At 37.0% G+C, this 20,956-nt stretch overlaps 1 protein-coding gene across 1 annotated transcript; it reads left to right on the top strand.

Moving 5' to 3' along the window:
• The first annotated feature begins 16,564 nt into the window (after window positions 1–16,564).
• On the top strand, window positions 16,565–18,444 carry LOC115702322 (photosystem II 22 kDa protein, chloroplastic). The gene is made up of 4 exons (XM_030629767.2): window positions 16,565–17,122; window positions 17,231–17,344; window positions 17,439–17,682; window positions 18,081–18,444. The coding sequence occupies exons 1-4, from the start codon at window positions 16,904–16,906 to the stop codon at window positions 18,326–18,328; spliced, it is 825 nt and encodes a 274-aa protein (XP_030485627.1). The 5' UTR covers window positions 16,565–16,903; the 3' UTR covers window positions 18,329–18,444.
• Window positions 18,445–20,956: the final 2,512 nt, after the last annotated feature.

Genomic DNA, 20,956 nt, shown 5'->3' with positions numbered 1-20,956 from the left:
CTTGTTTCGTCATTGAGTTTTCCTTTTTCCTTGTTTCGTTGGTGTTTGGATTTTGAAATTGTTCCCGCCCATGACTATAGTCCCAATGTATTTTAAATATTATATCATATTAAGTAGGTAGTACATTTTGATCAAAATGCATCAAATAAACATTATATTAACTAAGTAGAGCTTAATGTGGAGAGGAGCATAAATTTGAACTTTTTGGCATATTTACCTTTGTGTGTGTGTGTGGGAAGGGTGTAAGTAGCTGTGTTGTCTGGTTGTGGAGAGTGTGAGTGGGTGTGGGGTCTGTGGTTTGCTCTCAGCTTTTCATATTTCAACGCTGTTAGTTGGCGTTTCAGCATAGTGAAGGAATCTTAGTACTAGAAGGTGAGAGAAAAATTGGACGGTTGAGATACCATCATCACCCTCTTTCATATATTTGAATTTTACATTATTATATCTCTGGAAGAAATTGATTGTTTTTTAAAAAATGAAGTAAGAAAGCGCGAGACAAATTTATACGCTATTAACAATATTTGAGTCATAAATATATTTTTAATTGACTAATTTGTGACATAAATATTTAAGTTTAATTTTTTATTGCAAATAAATATTTAAGTTTATTTAGCTATATTAAGTTGTATTTTTAGAATTGTGTAACTATCTAATCGTTGAATGTTAAGTAAATTGCTACATTTGATTGGTCCAAGTCATGAATTTTTATTTTTTTTAAAAAAATAATTTAAATATATCAATAATAAAATGATACGTGGATAATGACTTAATATTTAACGGTCACTTACTTGCAGAATTCTAAAAATATAACTTAATTATTATTACCGCCAAAAATTAAACTTATATATTTATTTAGAACTGGAGTTAAACATAAATATTTATGCTGTAAATTACTCTTTTTAATTTCATACACTTATATGCCAAATATTTTTTTTAGACGAATTAAATATGGAAAGTTACATTTTACCTATTTTCGTTAACACAATTTTGTTAAATATAATAGAGATTGATATTCATCTCGCGTGTTACTCTATTATTAGTCCATGTGATATTATTTTTACACATTATTACTTTATTTATAAATAAAAAAGTAATTATAAATAATAATAAAAACATAATTATAATAAATAAATAATAGTAAATTGCGGGAAAATCCCTCAATACTTTCACCTCGCTAGCAATTAACTCCCTAAACTTAAATTTTGTCGGAAAAACTCCCAAAACCCTTGTTCTGTTAGTGTTATCCGTATTTTCCAACTAGAGACACGTGGCATGATTAGAAAAGAAGATTTGTCAACCTCCCGGATCAGCAGAGTTAACTACCAAATTTCCTCGCGGAGGTATCTCGGTAATCTAAGAGGAGCCTTATGGATATTCGATGGGGAGAGTCATCCCCAGCTCAAGCAGCGTCTTTGGGACACAGAAGAACCATATTCGTCCCCAACTCAAGGAAGTCTTAGAACACGGCTCAAGTAAATGACTTTTGGGTGAAGATTTCTACGGACTAGTCGTGGATTGTAATCGCTATCTCAACGTGAATGGCCACGTCAACTCCATATGGAAATCGACCTACAGACGGTTACACATTTTTTTGACACAGGATCAGATCTTATCCGTCATGCGAGGCCATTGTAGTGCGCATACGAACCTCTAGACATGTCTTTTTCCCAACGGCCTGTCTACAGAGTATTCTACAAAGGAGAAACCTTTGAGCAACACGTGTCTTTTATCCAAATGGTATAATCCACTGCCTCCGCGCATCGCACGATCAAGAAGTTTCTTCAATGCCGGACGGTTATATTTACAGTTGTATTCTTTTACCCTTACAATAGGCAGTAGTACGAAACCCTAGGTGGGTAAAGGGAATGCCCTTACCCACATGTAAGCCTATAAATACCCTCATTTTCTATGTACAAAGGGTGAACAATTTCATACTTACCGAACCTATGATAAAATTCCTACTAGCTTTCTTATTCTTCAAGAAAAACAAAAGGAATAAAGAGCTAGGGCTTATATAGTAAACACTTGTAATATTCAAATACTCGCATGTAAGGTTAATACAACAGACTTGTGAACTAGGGATTATTAATGCCCGAACCACGTAAAAGTCACATGTCTATCATTTATTATTTTATTTCTTTCTTAAGAACTATTTTATTAGTTTTCAAAAATCTCGATAAACAATTTGGTGCTTCCATTGAGAGCTGAGAAAAGTTTGCTAGTCGCCACACCACCTCAACCATTGTGAACACTTGAAAGAACGTAAGAAAGAAAACTCCTTTGGATACCGTTGTGGAGGAGGCAGACTTTCTCGCCTCCAGTCTCTAGCCAGACGATGTAAGATAAGAAGGTACAACCAATGCTGAGAACCAAAGAGAGGATGCCGAGAACGTGTTCGATGGCATCAACGATGACCAAAACCCTGAGGATAGGGAATAGGAGGACGACGGCGATGGCTACGTGAAGGACTGGTATTACAAAGATGGTTACCACTATGACCAGGACCCGAACTTGCTATGAGTGACCAAAGAACTAGAGGCTACACAGACAGAGTTAGCAAAATAGAGGAAGCTCACTAAAAAAATGAAGAGAATGATGGAACACCTCCAAAACAAGTTCAAAGACTTGGCGAAGTTTGACAATGACCCTTTGGTGGAAGTAATGGCCAAAGAGCTTGCTCACAGGCAAACTGAGGTCGAAACCTTGAATCCTCGCAAGAATAAAGGTAAAGGCAAGGTAAATAAGCCCCCACAAAAGTTTGCTCCAAAACCTCCTTTGAAAGACACAAATCTGGCTGGCCAGCCCTCGAGGACACAGAAGGCCACTGGTGCTTTTGAGCCTGGACGCCCTTCTGATCCTAGAGGCAAAATCGTGCCAAAGGGGAAAAGTACAAAAGCACCTAAGCTCAAGGGGCGGAGGAACCACCCTAGCAATTCTGTCAACTAGGACAGAAGGATAACTATTGGGAATTTTGAGGACAGTTGGTCCACTATAGACCTCCGACGACGATTGGACGCCAAGTACGAGAGGTATAAAAGTGAAAAGGCAAGGCCACGTGGGGGTGACCTTAAGAACCACCTAAGTGATAAAATGAGGGGACGTGATCTTCCCAAAAGTGACACAAAAAGGTTGGAGGAGAAGATAGCTGCTCTAACCAAGCTGGTCAAAAAGAAAAGCATAGCCCTCTTGAATTCAGAAGATATGGACATGAAACCATGTGTAAGGAGGATTGCGGAATGCCCACATTTAGAAAACTTTAAAATGCCTCCATATTGAGTTGTATGAGGGAAGGACCAATCCACGAGCACACTTAGCAAAATATAACAAAATGATGCAAGTGGCACGAGTCAGCGACGATGGCAAGTGTTTATGTTTTTCCCTAACACTGACCAAGTCTGCAGAAGACTGGTAGAAGAAACTTTCTCCGGGATCGATTAATAGCTAGAAGGATTTACAATCGGCCTTCAACGAATAGTTTAGTGTCGCACGTGATAAGGACATGGAAGTTGGCTCTCTTACCAATGTCAACCAGTAACACAACAAATGCCTAAAGGCTTTTATTCAAAGGATGATGAAGGTTGCTGCCAAGACCAAAGTCAGCGATGACATGAAGCTAATGGCCCTTGCCCTTCAATTCGGACTGGCTATTGGTTCTTTGCTATGGGGAGAGATGCAGAGAAAAAGAGTCGAAACATTAAGTGAGTTTATGTTAAAGGCTCAAGGTATTATTAACCTTGAAGATGCTTACATACAAGCCTTTAGAGTCCCTCTGGCTCTAACCCCTTCCACAGCTACGCCCAGCTTCATACCCCAAGTTCTGGCCCCAGCCTTGACTCTTCTCGCAACTCAGCTTTCCCCAATTGTTTACGGACCCACTACCTCTGATCTCTCACCTACACAGACTCATTTTTCCAGGCACAGGATGGCACAGACGGGGTGTGGTGAGGCTCCCAGATAGGTAAAAATCGAGGTTGCAGAATCAACTATGAACCACTCCCAAAATAAAAGAGGGGGCAAGGGCAATAATCGCAATGACTCCTCAAAAAAGCCGAGGAAGGAGTATGATCCAAAGTATACTGAATATACTACTTTAATTGACACATGAGAGAACATCTACAAAGTAACCTACAACATGGTCCATTACAGAAAGCCTCTGCGAATGTCACACAAAGGAAGGAATAGACATGATCAGAACAAAGAATGCGAGTATCATGGAGAGAAGGGTCACGCCACCAACGAGTGTGATTATCCAAAGGATGAGATTGTAACTTTGGTTCGAGTGGGACATATGGGATAATGGGTCTGGATTCCAATTATTTATCCTGGACAGGGGGTCGTCCACGAGCACATGGTTGTTTTGGGATAATAGAACACTATAAATCCTCCGCAGGGGATAAGGCATTCTCAAGCTCGTGGAACATCACTGCCTGCACTCCCTGCTCTGCTAGTGCCGGGTGGGGTAGAGTTACTCGCACTAGGACCTAGAACCCCATATCCTCCGAAACTCACTCCACCTCCGGTGGACGGACAAGTGGTCATAATCTCTGGGGACCCCATCTTGCAAGAAGCACTTAAAACTCGCAACAAAGATACCTGAGAGAGGTAGAAGAAGGGGAACTATGCGCACCAGTGTAATCTCTCGTACATTGCCCAAGAATGATGAATTTCCCATCACCTTTACCGAGGATGATGCCAAAAATGTGCACTTCCATCATAACGATCCTTTAGTAAATGATGCACAGATTGCCAATAAGCGAGTTTCCAGAGTCCTTGTGGACAACAAAAGCTCAATTAACATCCTATTCAAGTTTGCATTCCAGGTGATATGGCTTACAAAAGCAGGTTTAACTCCTTGTCCTTTTTTGTTGTAAGGTTTCAATGGATACACCCTAATGCCAATGGGGAAAATCTAGTTACCTATCACCCTCAAAGCAAAAAATAACGCAAGCGTTTTTAAGCACTTGACTTTTGTGGTGGGAGACTGCCCAACAACGTACAATGCGATACTAGGGTAGCCAACCCTAATGGATTTAAAGGCAGTAACTTCTATTAGGCATTTATGCATTAAATTCCCCTACGACAATGGATGTATTGGCATGATTAAAGGCGATCATAAAAGTACAAGAAACTATTACAATGTTTCAACACAGGTTGCGTTCATGGTCCAGGAAGAGATATTCATTGCTCTTGGAATGGAGAATCAAATGGATATTGAGGCCATCCAGGAAAATTTTCAAGATGAGTTGGATCCCAGAGTTGGGACAGAAAGAAATTTAGAATCAATGGAAGAGGTAGAGGAAGTAAGCATCAGTGATGAAGTGTTAGGCCAAAATTAGTCTAAGTTTCGGGTTATATTTTCGGTTAGTTTTCACTCTTTGTTTCTAGTTTTAGGGCTATTTTACGCTTGATTCTTTTGTTTCAGGTCCTTGTGTGTTTAAAGAAAGTATGTACAAGAATTGAGGATGCGTGGTGAAAGAATCGAGAAGAAAAACCAAAGTTTGTGTCGCTGCCTGTTCCAGTCGTATCGGGAACATGCCGATCGCGGCCGGGAACATGCCGATCGCGGCGGGAACATGCCGATCGCGACGGGAAGCGCGAGAGAGGATCTCGAAGTTTCAAAGTTTAACCCGTCGCGACGGGGGCTTTGCCAGTCGCGACGGGGACCCCAGTGACGGGATTTTTGGGCAGTTTCGTAATTTCACGAATTTTAAAGATGAGAATTGGTTTAAATAGTGAGGGTTCGTGAAAATTAGGGATTAAGCAGAATTGGAACCCTAGAAACAAAGGAGGAGGCTAGAAGAGCGGCTTGTGGCGACCCGGATCAATTGCTTCAACTAGTTCTTTCTCTTCTCTTTAATTTTTCTATGTTCTTTTCTATTTCAATGTTAATTATGGATTTGATTATGGATGTTTTGAACTAAACTCCTATTTAGGGAGAATGATGAATGTTGTTTAAGTTTTTCATAGTTAATGATTAATTGCCATTCCTCCATCTTGATTGTGAACACTATTCATATTTGTGTTTAATTTCCATGTGCAAGATTGATCACCTTTTACATGTTTTATGATCTCAATTCGAAATCTAAAAAGTGAGAATTGAGAATGCTAAAATTGGATAGTCTAGGTTTTGATGTGAAACGAAAGTATTTACATAGCCTTTGTGACATTTAGATTATTGCTTAATGCTGATTTCATGTTAGTTTAATTAAGAGATTAATTAGAGAGCATGAGATTTAGAACCTAGAAGATCTGAAAAGAGCTAGGTTAATTCATAATCTGTCATTCACTTCAAGAGAAGGATAGCAATTAGACATTAACATTGGTAACTTAACAACATGATTCGTCTCCCTATTTTCTTATCTTGATTAATCTTCCTTTGTTATTTTTAATTTTCTGAATTGTCTTGTTTAATTCATAAAAAGTATTCTTTTACCAGATAGAATCAATAGTATAATTTAGTAGTAATTAGTCCAATTCCCTGTGGTTCGACCTCACCTGTGTGAGTTTACTACTTGATTGCGTATACTTGCGTAGTGATTAATAATTTTCGCAACAAGTTTTTGGCGCCGTTGCCGGGGAATTGTTTAAAGATTGATATTACATGAAATTATACTAACTTCTACTTTGGTTAATTATTTTTGCTTACTTCTAATCTGTTTCTTTTAGATTAAATTTTGTAATATTATTAAAAAAATTAAATTTTGTTCTAATTTGATTTTTCTTTTTAGTTTTAGTATTAATTTTGTTGTTTCAAATTTTTATCTTTTAATTACGAATTTAGTTTTATTTTTTATTTTTTAATTTTACTAATGTTGTACTTATGAGTTTGACCTGCAAGATAAATCTAGATGCTATATCTTGAGGATTTTGCCCAACAACACAATGAATCATTCTATTCTGCTTGGAGGAGATTTAAAGAGCTTGGAGACAGATGTTATCCCACTTTCTCAAGTGGATGTTTTACGTGGCTCTTTTATAATGGACTTGATGATGAAACAAAAAGTTGGGTGGATTATGGAGCAGAGGTTACTGGAGAGCCTTTGTTAAGGAGAGGCCATGAAGCAATAAATCTGTTGAATGATATGGCAGATTTTGATTATGATTGGCATTGGAATCCATCACTTCAAGGTTGGAGTCATCAATACCCTCCTTATTGTCCAAACTCACCCCAACCAATTGAAGAAGAGGAGGATATACTATCACTTCCAAAAGAGATTAATCGATTGGCGGACATGGTAAAAGCTCTATGTGATAATTTAATGGCGCAGGATTCAGAGAGTTTTAAGGATAATAACTCAAATAATGAAAGTTATGAGAGTTGTTTGAATATAGTAGAAGCACCATCAGATGAATACATAGAAGAGACTGAGCCTAGAATTGAAGAGAAAGAATCCTTTGAAGTGGTTGAAAATTTGGATACATTGGATGCTTGCTCAACAAATGATGAACTCAATTCGGTGAATGAAGAAACATCCATCCTCAATGATGAAATTATTGAAGATCAAATCACAGTCAAGGATGTGGATGGTCATGAGGAAGCGAACAACCAATTGAGAGGTTATTTGAGAAAAGCAAGAAAGAGGTGCCATTGGTGGTAGAAGAATCACTTGTAGTTGTTGATTTGAGGTTGTCAACACCACTATATTATGAACCACCAATGGACCCTTATTTTCCACTAATGCCGCATTCTCCATATTGTATTCTCTTCGAGTTACCAAAGGCTTCTCCCCAAGCACATCATCCAAAGTCTTATGTTGTTGGTGCTGATTTTAGTTCAAACTCATCACTTGCCAAGCTTGAAGGCAAGTATAACAACAATTTTCAAGTTTTCTTGCATGACGCTTACTACGGGCGTCAACCGCTTGTTGATGTGGCGTTCAGGTAAGTCCTTCTCACCTTGAATATTATATCACATTGGGGACAATGTAAATCTTTAGTTTGGGGGGAGGGATTTAAAAAATTTTATTTTCTGCACTTTAATTTTCTGTGTTAGTTTTTTTCTATTTTAGTTAGGAATGGGCAATAAGCTAAAGGATAATTGTGTGCTGCTGTTTAATGTAATGTGCTCTGAAATTGCAAAATAACTGTGTGCTTAATTCTGTTAACTCTTTGGATTAGTTTGGATGCTTGTATAACATGTGTAAGAATGCAATTTGATGATCCGTGAAATATGTTATAATTGTTTTACTATGGTTTGTGGTAAGATTGTTCGAATAGCTTAGAACTTGCATGTCTTATTCTTTTGAGGCGAAATCCTTGACAACATTCAATAGGAATATGATTTAGGCATTTGTTGGATAGTTTGAGCCTTTCGAGCCTACCATGAAATGATTATCCTTAGTTAACCCTCTTGAGCCTAAACTTGTTTTATTCTTCACCTGTTGAATCGAAATATGTATCCACACTGTTAAATTTTGTCCTCACTATTTTATCAATGATATCATAAGCTATATAATTAGTTTGAGGGAGCAAAATGCATGGTGTGAGTAAAGATAGAAAAAAAACGTGCAAGATTGAGGAAAAAAAATATAAGTTGTAAGATCAATATCACTGAATAAAAAAAAAAATATTGAAAAAAAAACATGATTCAAGAAAAATAATAAAATTCAGTGATGTTGGGAAAAGAAAAAAATCTCAATCTTGGTTAGTTGTGGGAACATTTTGGAAAATTTGAAATTAGAAGAAGCTTGTGGGTTATTTTTGTGCTTATGATATCTTTAGCCAAAAATTGTTTTTCATTTTCCAAATATCTAAGCCATACTTTATAAACCTCAAAAAGCCCTATTGATTCTGAAAGGATGTTGTCAACATTAGTGGAGAGAGGTAAGCATGCAAGCATATGAGTTATTGGGTAGTGGAATGGTTGGAAAGAGTAAAACCATTATAACATTGTTTTGATTGTGAAGTCATCTTGTGTTTGTGCAGTATGTGATAAACTGAGCATCTAAATTAATTGTTAGAGTTGGCGGAATTGAAATTCTAGTTTGAGCAATGGAAGAGAACAGCACATGAGCAGTAGTGTTGTGATTATCTTATAGCGTAGTTAGTAGATTAGTAGTTAGTAGTATTTACTTTTTTATCTTACTCGAGGGCGAGTAAGAATCTAGTTTGGGGGAATTTGTTAGGCCAAAATTAGTCTAAGTTTCGGGTTATATTTTCGGTTAGTTTTCACTCTTTGTTTCTAGTTTTAGGGCTATTTTACGCTTGATTCTTTTGTTTCAGGTCCTTGTGTGTTTAAAGAAAGTATGTACAAGAATTGAGGATGCGTGGTGAAAGAATCGAGAAGAAAAACCAAAGTTTGTGTCGCTGCCTGTTCCAGTCGTGACTGGGAACATGCCAGTCGCGACTGGGAACATGCCAGTCGCGACGGGAACTGGCAGAGAGGATCTCGAAGTTTCAAAGTTTAACCCCGTCGCGACGGGGGCTTTGCCAGTCGCGACGGGGACCCCAGTGACGGGATTTTTGGGCAGTTTCGTAATTTCACGAATTTTAAAGATGAGAATTGGTTTAAATAGTGAGGGTTCGTGAAAATTAGGGATTAAGCAGAATTGGAACCCTAGAAACAAAGGAGGAGGCTAGAGGAGCGGCTTGTGGCGACCCGGATCAATTGCTTCAACTAGTTCTTTCTCTTCTCTTTAATTTTTCTATGTTCTTTTCTATTTCAATGTTAATTATGGATTTGATTATGGATGTTTTGAACTAAACTCCTATTTAGGGAGAATGATGAATGTTGTTTAAGTTTTTCATAGTTAATGATTAATTGCCATTCCTCCATCTTGATTGTGAACACTATTCATATTTGTGTTTAATTTCCATGTGCAAGATTGATCACCTTTTACATGTTTTATGATCTCAATTCGAAATCTGAAAAGTGAGAATTGAGAATGCTAAAATTGGATAGTCTAGGTTTTGATGTGAAACGAAAGTATTTACATAGCCTTTGTGACATTTAGATTATTGCTTAATGCTGATTTCATGTTAGTTTAATTAAGAGATTAATTAGAGAGCATGAGATTTAGAACCTAGAAGATCTGAAAAGAGCTAGGTTAATTCATAATCTGTCATTCACTTCAAGAGAAGGATAGCAATTAGACATTAACATTGGTAACTTAACAACATGATTCGTCTCCCTATTTTCTTATCTTGATTAATCTTCCTTTGTTATTTTTAATTTTCTGAATTGTCTTGTTTAATTCATAAAAAGTATTCTTTTACCAGATAGAATCAATAGTATAATTTAGTAGTAATTAGTCCAATTCCCTGTGGTTCGACCTCACCTGTGTGAGTTTACTACTTGATTGCGTATACTTGCGTAGTGATTAATAATTTTCGCAACAAGTTTTTGGCGCCGTTGCCGGGGAATTGTTTAAAGATTGATATTACATGAAATTATACTAACTTCTACTTTGGTTAATTATTTTTGCTTACTTCTAATCTGTTTCTTTTAGATTAAATTTTGTAATATTATTAAAAAAATTAAATTTTGTTCTAATTTGATTTTTCTTTTTAGTTTTAGTATTAATTTTGTTGTTTCAAATTTTTATCTTTTAATTACGAATTTAGTTTTATTTTTTATTTTTTAATTTTACTAATGTTGTACTTATGAGTTTGACCTGCAAGATAAATCTAGATGCTATATCTTGAGGATTTTGCCCAACAACACAATGAATCATTCTATTCTGCTTGGAGGAGATTTAAAGAGCTTGGAGACAGATGTTATCCCACTTTCTCAAGTGGATGTTTTACGTGGCTCTTTTATAATGGACTTGATGATGAAACAAAAAGTTGGGTGGATTATGGAGCAGAGGTTACTGGAGAGCCTTTGTTAAGGAGAGGCCATGAAGCAATAAATCTGTTGAATGATATGGCAGATTTTGATTATGATTGGCATTGGAATCCATCACTTCAAGGTTGGAGTCATCAATACCCTCCTTATTGTCCAAACTCACCCCAACCAATTGAAGAAGAGGAGGATATACTATCACTTCCAAAAGAGATTAATCGATTGGCGGACATGGTAAAAGCTCTATGTGATAATTTAATGGCGCAGGATTCAGAGAGTTTTAAGGATAATAACTCAAATAATGAAAGTTATGAGAGTTGTTTGAATATAGTAGAAGCACCATCAGATGAATACATAGAAGAGACTGAGCCTAGAATTGAAGAGAAAGAATCCTTTGAAGTGGTTGAAAATTTGGATACATTGGATGCTTGCTCAACAAATGATGAACTCAATTCGGTGAATGAAGAAACATCCATCCTCAATGATGAAATTATTGAAGATCAAATCACAGTCAAGGATGTGGATGGTCATGAGGAAACTGAACAACCAATTGAGAGGTTATTTGAGAAAAGCAAGAAAGAGGTGCCATTGGTGGTAGAAGAATCACTTGTAGTTGTTGATTTGAGGTTGTCAACACCACTATATTATGAACCACCAATGGACCCTTATTTTCCACTAATGCCGCATTCTCCATATTGTATTCTCTTCGAGTTACCAAAGGCTTCTCCCCAAGCACATCATCCAAAGTCTTATGTTGTTGGTGCTGATTTTAGTTCAAACTCATCACTTGCCAAGCTTGAAGGCAAGTATAACAACAATTTTCAAGTTTTCTTGCATGACGCTTACTACGGGCGTCAACCGCTTGTTGATGTGGCGTTCAGGTAAGTCCTTCTCACCTTGAATATTATATCACATTGGGGACAATGTAAATCTTTAGTTTGGGGGGAGGGATTTAAAAAATTTTATTTTCTGCACTTTAATTTTCTGTGTTAGTTTTTTTCTATTTTAGTTAGGAATGGGCAATAAGCTAAAGGATAATTGTGTGCTGCTGTTTAATGTAATGTGCTCTGAAATTGCAAAATAACTGTGTGCTTAATTCTGTTAACTCTTTGGATTAGTTTGGATGCTTGTATAACATGTGTAAGAATGCAATTTGATGATCTGTGAAATATGTTATAATTGTTTTACTATGGTTTGTGGTAAGATTGACTGAATAGCTTAGAACTTGCATGTCTTATTCTTTTGAGGCGAAATCCTTGACAACATTCAATAGGAATATGATTTAGGCATTTGTTGGATAGTTTGAGCCTTTCGAGCCTACCATGAAATGATTATCCTTAGTTAACCCTCTTGAGCCTAAACTTGTTTTATTCTTCACCTGTTGAATCGAAATATGTATCCACACTGTTAAATTTTGTCCTCACTATTTTATCAATGATATCATAAGCTATATAATTAGTTTGAGGGAGCAAAATGCATGGTGTGAGTAAAGATAGAAAAAAAACGTGCAAGATTGAGGAAAAAAAATATAAGTTGTAAGATCAATATCACTGAATAAAAAAAAAAATATTGAAAAAAAAACATGATTCAAGAAAAATAATAAAATTCAGTGATGTTGGGAAAAGAAAAAAAGTCTCAATCTTGGTTAGTTGTGGGAACATTTTGGAAAATTTGAAATTAGAAGAAGCTTGTGGGTTATTTTTGTGCTTATGATATCTTTAGCCAAAAATTGTTTTTCATTTTCCAAATATCTAAGCCATACTTTATAAACCTCAAAAAGCCCTATTGATTCTGAAAGGATGTTGTCAACATTAGTGGAGAGAGGTAAGCATGCAAGCATATGAGTTATTGGGTAGTGGAATGGTTGGAAAGAGTAAAACCATTATAACATTGTTTTGATTGTGAAGTCATCTTGTGTTTGTGCAGTATGTGATAAACTGAGCATCTAAATTAATTGTTAGAGTTGGCGGAATTGAAATTCTAGTTTGAGCAATGGAAGAGAACAGCACATGAGCAGTAGTGTTGTGATTATCTTATAGCGTAGTTAGTAGATTAGTAGTTAGTAGTATTTACTTTTTTATCTTACTCGAGGGCGAGTAAGAATCTAGTTTGGGGGAATTTGTTAGGCCAAAATTAGTCTAAGTTTCGGGTTATATTTTCGGTTAGTTTTCACTCTTTGTTTCTAGTTTTAGGGCTATTTTACGCTTGATTCTTTTGTTTCAGGTCCTTGTGTGTTTAAAGAAAGTATGTACAAGAATTGAGGATGCGTGGTGAAAGAATCGAGAAGAAAAACCAAAGTTTGTGTCAGATTTTGTTCCGGTCGTGGCGGGAACATGCCCGATCGCGGCGGGAACATGCCGGTCGCGGCCGGGAACATGCCGATCGCGACGGAAGCGCGAGAGGATCTCGAAGTTTCAAAGTTTAACCCGTCGCGACGGGGCATGGCCAGTCGCGACGGGGACCCCAGTGACGGGATTTTTGGGCAGTTTCGTAATTTCACGAATTTTAAAGATGAGAATTGGTTTAAATAGTGAGGGTTCGTGAAAATTAGGGATTAAGCAGAATTGGAACCCTAGAAACAAAGGAGGAGGCTAGAAGAGCGGCTTGTGGCGACCCGGATCAATTGCTTCAACTAGTTCTTTCTCTTCTCTTTAATTTTTCTATGTTCTTTTCTATTTCAATGTTAATTATGGATTTGATTATGGATGTTTTGAACTAAACTCCTATTTAGGGAGAATGATGAATGTTGTTTAAGTTTTTCATAGTTAATGATTAATTGCCATTCCTCCATCTTGATTGTGAACACTATTCATATTTGTGTTTAATTTCCATGTGCAAGATTGATCACCTTTTACATGTTTTATGATCTCAATTCGAAATCTGAAAAGTGAGAATTGAGAATGCTAAAATTGGATAGTCTAGGTTTTGATGTGAAACGAAAGTATTTACATAGCCTTTGTGACATTTAGATTATTGCTTAATGCTGATTTCATGTTAGTTTAATTAAGAGATTAATTAGAGAGCATGAGATTTAGAACCTAGAAGATCTGAAAAGAGCTAGGTTAATTCATAATCTGTCATTCACTTCAAGAGAAGGATAGCAATTAGACATTAACATTGGTAACTTAACAACATGATTCGTCTCCCTATTTTCTTATCTTGATTAATCTTCCTTTGTTATTTTTAATTTTCTGAATTGTCTTGTTTAATTCATAAAAAGTATTCTTTTACCAGATAGAATCAATAGTATAATTTAGTAGTAATTAGTCTAATTCCCTGTGGTTCGACCTCACCTGTGTGAGTTTACTACTTGATTGCGTATACTTGCGTAGTGATTACAAAATTAAGCAACATGAAGACCCCAAAAAAACCATCATAATGGGAAGGAATCTACTTCCGTCCATAAGAGAAAACATTGTGAGTACAGTAAAAAAGAACTAGGATGTGCTGGGATGGAGCCATTCTAACATGAATGGAATTGACTGTAACACCATTTGTCGTTCTTTGAACATTCGAGAGGATACAACACCAATCTTCCTTGAAGTGGATCCCAAAAGAGATCCTGACCTCTTCTGTCAGTTCTCTGATTGAACCGTCTCATTAGATCGTTGGCCTCCCAGTTGCGGCGATCTAATTCTGCCTGGTGAGATCAAATGATGTAGTCCTGGTCATCCATCCATCTTAGGAATTCGCATCTCTACTGAATGAATACATCACAATCAGCAGTGTGTGGTTCTTCAATTAGGCTTGCCTGGCCTACAACTTCCTTGAGTCTGGCCAACTCAAGGTCTTTTCCTAGGTCCAGATGAGGCTTTCCAATTGCTAGCTCGCCCACTCTCGAGCCTATTTCTCCAGTGTAGAACTGGATTTAAGGTCCAGTTGTTGTTCCAGGAGGCTGTCGCCCCTAGGTCCTTCCTTCAGTGGGCGCCAATGGTGGATCTACTATTGGAGGCAAGGGCGTGCCAATTGGATCCATCGAGATAGTCACGTCAGGCTGGCCAGGTGTGGTGGCCAGACTTATTGCGTTTGTTGTGGTGATGGGAATCACCACCTCTGCGGTATTCATGAGGATCCTAGTTGTGCTGGAACCCAAGTGTCTGGATCTGCAATCTGCGGGTCTTGAGGGAGACTCAAAGATGCAGATGGTACGACATGGGTTCTTCTTGTGTTCACCATGGCGTTTGATCAGATCACGATATCCACGCTCTCAATGAAAGCACCAAATTGTTGACCTTGAAAAGTGATCAACCGACAACAGGGTCGATAGATCTAATGCTTGCCACATGTGTGCACAAATAAGAGTAAGAAATAATAAACAACGGGATTCGTTATAGAGGTTCAGCTCCCTTGTGATAGCGGGTAATGACCTACTCCCCTTTTAGTTCTATTAATTCCGAGGGAATCACTATCCAGATCGCTATAGGTGGGATCTGCTATAGTGCCCTTTGGATTACAATGTATGGATTGATGCCTGGCAAACTCAAGTGTTGGACAACCAAGAGTGTTGTACTACTATGCTTGGGCGTGTGAGAGAGTGACGAAGAGAGAGAGAGAGAGTCTGACACTTAGAGAATATGAGATTTCTAGCTTAGAGGAGGCTTAGGCAACTTAGGTTTTTCAGCTAGAGGTTAAGGCATTTATATAGGAGACCTAAATCATAGGTTTACAACTTAAATCCCTTGAAAATAGAATAGTTAGCTAGATATTTACATAAGACCAAAATACCCCTAGATTCTTGATACTTCTGAGCCTGTCTGTTGGGCTTTTGGGCCCTAATTCGCAGCCCACTTATGATGCCCACGTGTAGGTGTGTCCTGTAGGACCCACTAAGCAATCCTTGGCCGGCCATGAAACTGTTTTCTGGCCTTGCCGCCATAGGATCGGCCAGGGATGGCTGGCCAGCTCCCGAGAGCGAGTTGGATTGTCACTTGATCCCCATTTAAGTGCTGGGGTCTTCATTGGTTCGGATGCTGTCTTGGCCTTCCATTTAGTGAGTTGTACTACCACGTGGCACAGGTTCTATCCACGTAAGCTTGCCACGTCATGATGACAAAAATTTGGATAACACATATGATCGTCAAATACCTCAAAAAGATGATGTGGTATTACATAATTTTCCGTGTAAAAAAGGGTTCCAAAATAATTTTGTCCTAAGACCCACCCCTCTCAAACGGAGCATACTATTTTTTATTTGAATTTTTGGTAGCTGTGCTCCCAACTATCGTGTCACTTGTATTTAATCCTCCAAGCTTAAATTTTAGCGGCAAAATCCTCCAAACTACTTTGATCAATTGACATTATAGATTGTTTATGTATACACTCTTGTACGCATGACACATTTAATTAGTATACCTAATATTATTATTTAAACATTATTTTTAAAATTTATTTTGAAATTAAATAAATATTTAAAAAATAAAAATATTATAAATTTTAAAATAATTTTTATAATTTTTAAGTAAATGTGACACATGTATAAAAGTGTATACATAAGTTGTCTATATTGGCAGTTAAATGTAGAAAAAAGATGAAAGCTGCTAATAGTTCATTAATTTGAAAGATTTTATAGTCAAAATATAAGTTTAGAAGATTAAATACAAATTAATTGATAGTTAAAAGAGTGTAGCCAAAAACAACTCATTTTATTTCATTAAGAAAAGAAATATATTTATGCAAATAGTAGAAAGTATAAACATGAACCATTTTTCCAGCAAAATACTAAAAAAAGGAAAAATGAATTTACATAAAATCACGTGAGTGTGGATCACACAATGATATTGAGCTCAGTGGGTGGGTTAAAAAGATTTTGAGGTTGCTATAATTCGAAACTCATAATATTTTAGTTATCAAACATCACACAGTACAACCAGAGACGTGGTCACTCTAATGGCCTTTCATCGAAGTAACCATATCCACATCACATTCACATACCACTCTTTCCTTTTAAGCCAACGAAACCAAAACACACTCATTTATTAATTAGAAAGAAAGAAAGAAATCATCTTCTTCAATTCTCCATCTTCTTCCTCCCTTCCCCCCAAATTAAATTGAGAGAATTATACCTACAAGAAGTGGTATTTGTTAGTTACTAACTACAAATATTATTCAGTGTAAATCTCAATGGCTCAAACCATGTTACTAAGCTCTACATCTGTCTCTAACTGTCATGTGGTTGATCTAAAGAGAGACCCTTTACTTCAAATCCGAGTTCAGAGACTCAAAGTTAACATATTCTCTCAAACTCTCACTTACAATCCACTCACCTCTTCTTCCAACTCTCCCGCAATTTCCACTGTTTTTGCTCTCTTCAAATCAAAGACCAAAGCCCCTGCCAAGAAGGTAATAACTGAATTCTAGATATTAAGTTCCTTTTCTTTTATTATAAACAAAAATAAATAAATAAATACTTCTTAGTAGTAGGAACTTATTGATTTGGTTTTTGAATAGGTTGTGAAGCCGAAGCCAAAGGTTGAAGATGGTTTGTTTGGAACCTCAGGGGGTATTGGTTTTACAAAGCAGAATGAGCTGTTTGTTGGTCGTGTTGCTATGATTGGATTCGCGGTGAGTATAGAAATTTCACTACTGTGTCTCACTCACACTAACACAAAAAAAAAAAGGATAATATATAATGAAGTTTGTTTGTTTGTATGTATAGGCATCGATATTGGGAGAAGCAATAACTGGAAAAGGAATTTTATCACAACTAAACCTGGAAACTGGAATTCCCATTTATGAAGCTGAACCACTTCTTCTCTTCTTCATCCTCTTCACCCTGCTCGGAGCCATTGGAGCTTTGGGTGACCGTGGTCAATTCATCGACGACCCTCCCACCGGAATCGAAGGCGCTGTCATTCCTCCAGGCAAAAGCCTCAGAGCTGCCTTGGGACTTAAGGAAGGAGGTACTACTTTACCACTTGACTATGTTTAATTTAACACGTAGCAATGTACTAGTGATGCCTAGCACCCTTAAGACGTGTCGCTTTGCGATTAGCTAGCGATACTTTCTAAAAGTTATTATGTTAAACTATATTGAACCCAATAATTAATAAGACCAATACAGTATTTGCACCACTAGTGCCTTTTCATTTCTCTTTAACAAGCCTATGTTAAATAATAAAAAAAGAAAAATCATTTATTTATTTATAAAGAGCATTGGTAACAACTGTTTCTTATTGTTTATTAAATAGAAAAGATGTAAGAAAGATATAATACCTCAGTCTTGTATTGTGGTGTTAGTATTTTAAGTGGCTTTAGCAATTCTCATTTATAAATGAAAACAAAATGTGGTTGTGTACAGGTCCCCTGTTTGGATTTACAAAAGCTAACGAGCTTTTCGTGGGAAGATTGGCTCAACTGGGATTTGCATTCTCTCTAATCGGTGAAATCATAACTGGGAAGGGAGCATTGGCACAGCTAAACATTGAGACTGGAGTTCCTATCAATGAAATTGAGCCTCTAGTGTTGTTCAACGTTCTCTTCTTTTTCATTGCAGCAGTCAACCCCGGGACTGGTAAATTTGTCACCGATGTCGATGAAGAAGACTAAGATGCTTCCTGCCTACCTACCTCACCCTCTCTTTTTCTATATTTCTCTTTATTAAAAAAAAACCATCTTCATTAATTAATGTAATATCTTCAGAAATTTAGTAGTTTTATTTCTCATGTCTTTTCTTTTCTGTTGCATTTTTTTTTCTTTTTGGCTTAATATTGATCACTCATTTAAAACATCAGATAAGAGACCAATACCAGTGGTCTACAAATGAAGAATCTGAAATGAATATTTTATTCCAATACTAGTATCAAAGATACAAAAGAAAACAAGTTGAAAACTGAAAACATATAGGTGGCGTTTAAGCAATTTTCATTCTATTCTTTTGTTTGGTTTCATATTAAAGTGTTGGAATGACTATTCTATATTGAAATAGAAGTAAAGATCATCCCAATGTATGATTAGAAAAAATTTAAAATTTTTCTTATGAATTTTTTTTTATGTATTTAAAATTTTATTCCATTCAATTTATTTTCGTATTCTCATATTCTTATATTTTTATTCCTTTCAAACAAATATGCATGGCTTAAATACTAGAGCGCAATATGTAACAGATACAATCAAGAATAGGATTTGTGTGCTTTTCGCACAAATGGAGAGAATATACTTATGTCAATTCCATACTAATTAATGATTTTAATATGTCATCGTTACTGCTTCTTGGCTAGATACATACAGCTACAACTCTTTTGTATGTACTTATGTTTTGTAAGAAGTACAAAAACTATGAAAAGGTTTGAAAGAAAGGGAAACTGCTCTTCTCGAGTATACAATTGCTAGAAATGTAATTTTCTAGCACATGCTCATTTTGTAGCTGTGGTGACAGTGTCTTGTGACTCTGTAATTGGTTCTTTGTTCATTTTGAGCTTCACACTTCTCAAATGACTTATTGCGACGACAAATATTCTCGTTGCAATAAACTAAAAAGTTGTCATAATAGGCTTGTTCTTAATAGAGCTATTTTGGCGACAATATTTGTCGTTACAATAGACTAAAGAAATTGTTATAATACGTTCTTATTTATAGTTAACTAATGCAAGTTGCAACGACAATTTTGTCGTCGCAATCGAATATTGTCTATTGTGACAACTTTTTGACCTTGTAACAATAATTTAGTCGTCATATTAAGTTTTTATTCTGAAGGGAAGACCAACTAAATCTTCACCGATGCAGTTGTCACCTCCCCTAATAGTCACTGAGGATCAGCTGCGCATAAAAGACAAGGGGAGGTGAGCAACCTGACAAAGCAACAAGGTTTAGACAAGGCTCTAGTGAACCGTACCCAAGGGTACTTGACTGACAATTTCATCGTACAAGGTTGGGTATCAGCAAAGTACAGTCTCAAGTGTTACAACTTGGACAGATGTTGAGTCTTAACTTGAGCATTCGACTACACAATTTCTAAGGGAACCACGTATGAGACTAAGGTTGTATATGCCCACAAGGCCATGATAGGATTCTTGCCGAGGTTAAAAGAGGACAAAAAACTGGCCACCCGCTTGGGACCAAGGCCTAGGCTAGCCAGGGTCCCATGACCCAACCAAGAATCGGTTAGGGCCACCAGACCCAGGTATGAACCGCCCAGCCTTCTAGGCCCATGAAAAAAACCCCAAGGTCGGCCAGGTCTTAAACAAGACCCCTAGGGTCGCCCAGTGTTAGTTTTGGATCAAAATATTTGTTTTTCAAAACTTGAACGTGTTCTTCGTGACTCAAGGAGTCAAGAATCACAACGAAGGCTAAAATTAAATCTTTTACATCATGAAATCACACATTATGAACTATCATGTGGATCAAAATACCAAAAAGACTACAATCTAACATGAGAATCAAAGAATGTTAAAGGCTTGGAAAAGTTTGAATACAACAATGGCAAATCAAAATAAACAAGAGAGAACAGGATTTGAAAGCTTACCCACTAGTAAAGACCTTCAAGAAAGAAAGTAGAAAGCTTGGAACGTCAAAACAAAGCAAGAATCCCGGGTTTTAGAGGAGTTGGATGCGTCGACCTCAATGGGAAGTGAAGAGCTTTCTTTGGTTTACTTTTTTGAAGAGAGAGAATGAGAAGGAGTTACACCAACTAAGCTTATATAGCTTTTGGTGGGTCCCTCTCTCATTTACCATGCAACATGCAAAAATATTATCAGTTTTCTCCTAAGGAATGTGATCAGATAAGCAAGAGCAAATATTTCAAGACTGAATATATTGCAAGATCGGCCTAGTTTAGGCTCCGTCAGTCCAAACTAAACTTGGAAAGTCCTTATCCGTACAGACGTCCCTACAGAGACTTGAAGGGTAAATGTTATCTCAATTTTTACACACATGATGTGGCATGTCCAAGTGGGCAAGGTTAATGACACGTGGAGTACAACTTGTCAACAAGAAGGCCAAGTCATCTTACACAACATATTAATTGACAGGAAGTCCAAAACTTAAGCAAGACAAAGAGACAATAAATTGGCCACCTTAAGAGGTCTAGCCAGACCCCCCTGGCCGGTCCTATGGCCAGCATAAGCCAGCCAGCCTCTAGCAAAGGAAGGGCCGACCAGCCTATATCCTGGCAGGCACTTGGTCGGCCAGCTTGCACCCTGGCAGGCACTTGGTATGCAACCTCGACCCTGGCAAGCA

Source organism: Cannabis sativa, chromosome X (genome assembly GCF_029168945.1).
Source record: "Cannabis sativa cultivar Pink pepper isolate KNU-18-1 chromosome X, ASM2916894v1, whole genome shotgun sequence".
NCBI classification, from domain to species: domain Eukaryota; kingdom Viridiplantae; phylum Streptophyta; class Magnoliopsida; order Rosales; family Cannabaceae; genus Cannabis; species Cannabis sativa.
This window is presented reverse-complemented; position numbering and strand designations above follow the sequence as displayed.

What these genes read in the sequence shown, in the direction of transcription:
- LOC115702322 (XM_030629767.2), top strand. Translation starts at nt 16,904, where the DNA reads ATGGCTCAAACCATGTTACTAAGCTCTACATCTGTCTCTAACTGTCAT. An exon ending in CCAAAGCCCCTGCCAAGAAG is followed by an intron (nt 17,123 to 17,230) that starts GTAATAACTGAA and finishes GTTTTTGAATAG; the next exon opens with GTTGTGAAGCCGAAGCCAAA. An exon ending in TTGCTATGATTGGATTCGCG is followed by an intron (nt 17,345 to 17,438) that starts GTGAGTATAGAA and finishes TTGTATGTATAG; the next exon opens with GCATCGATATTGGGAGAAGC.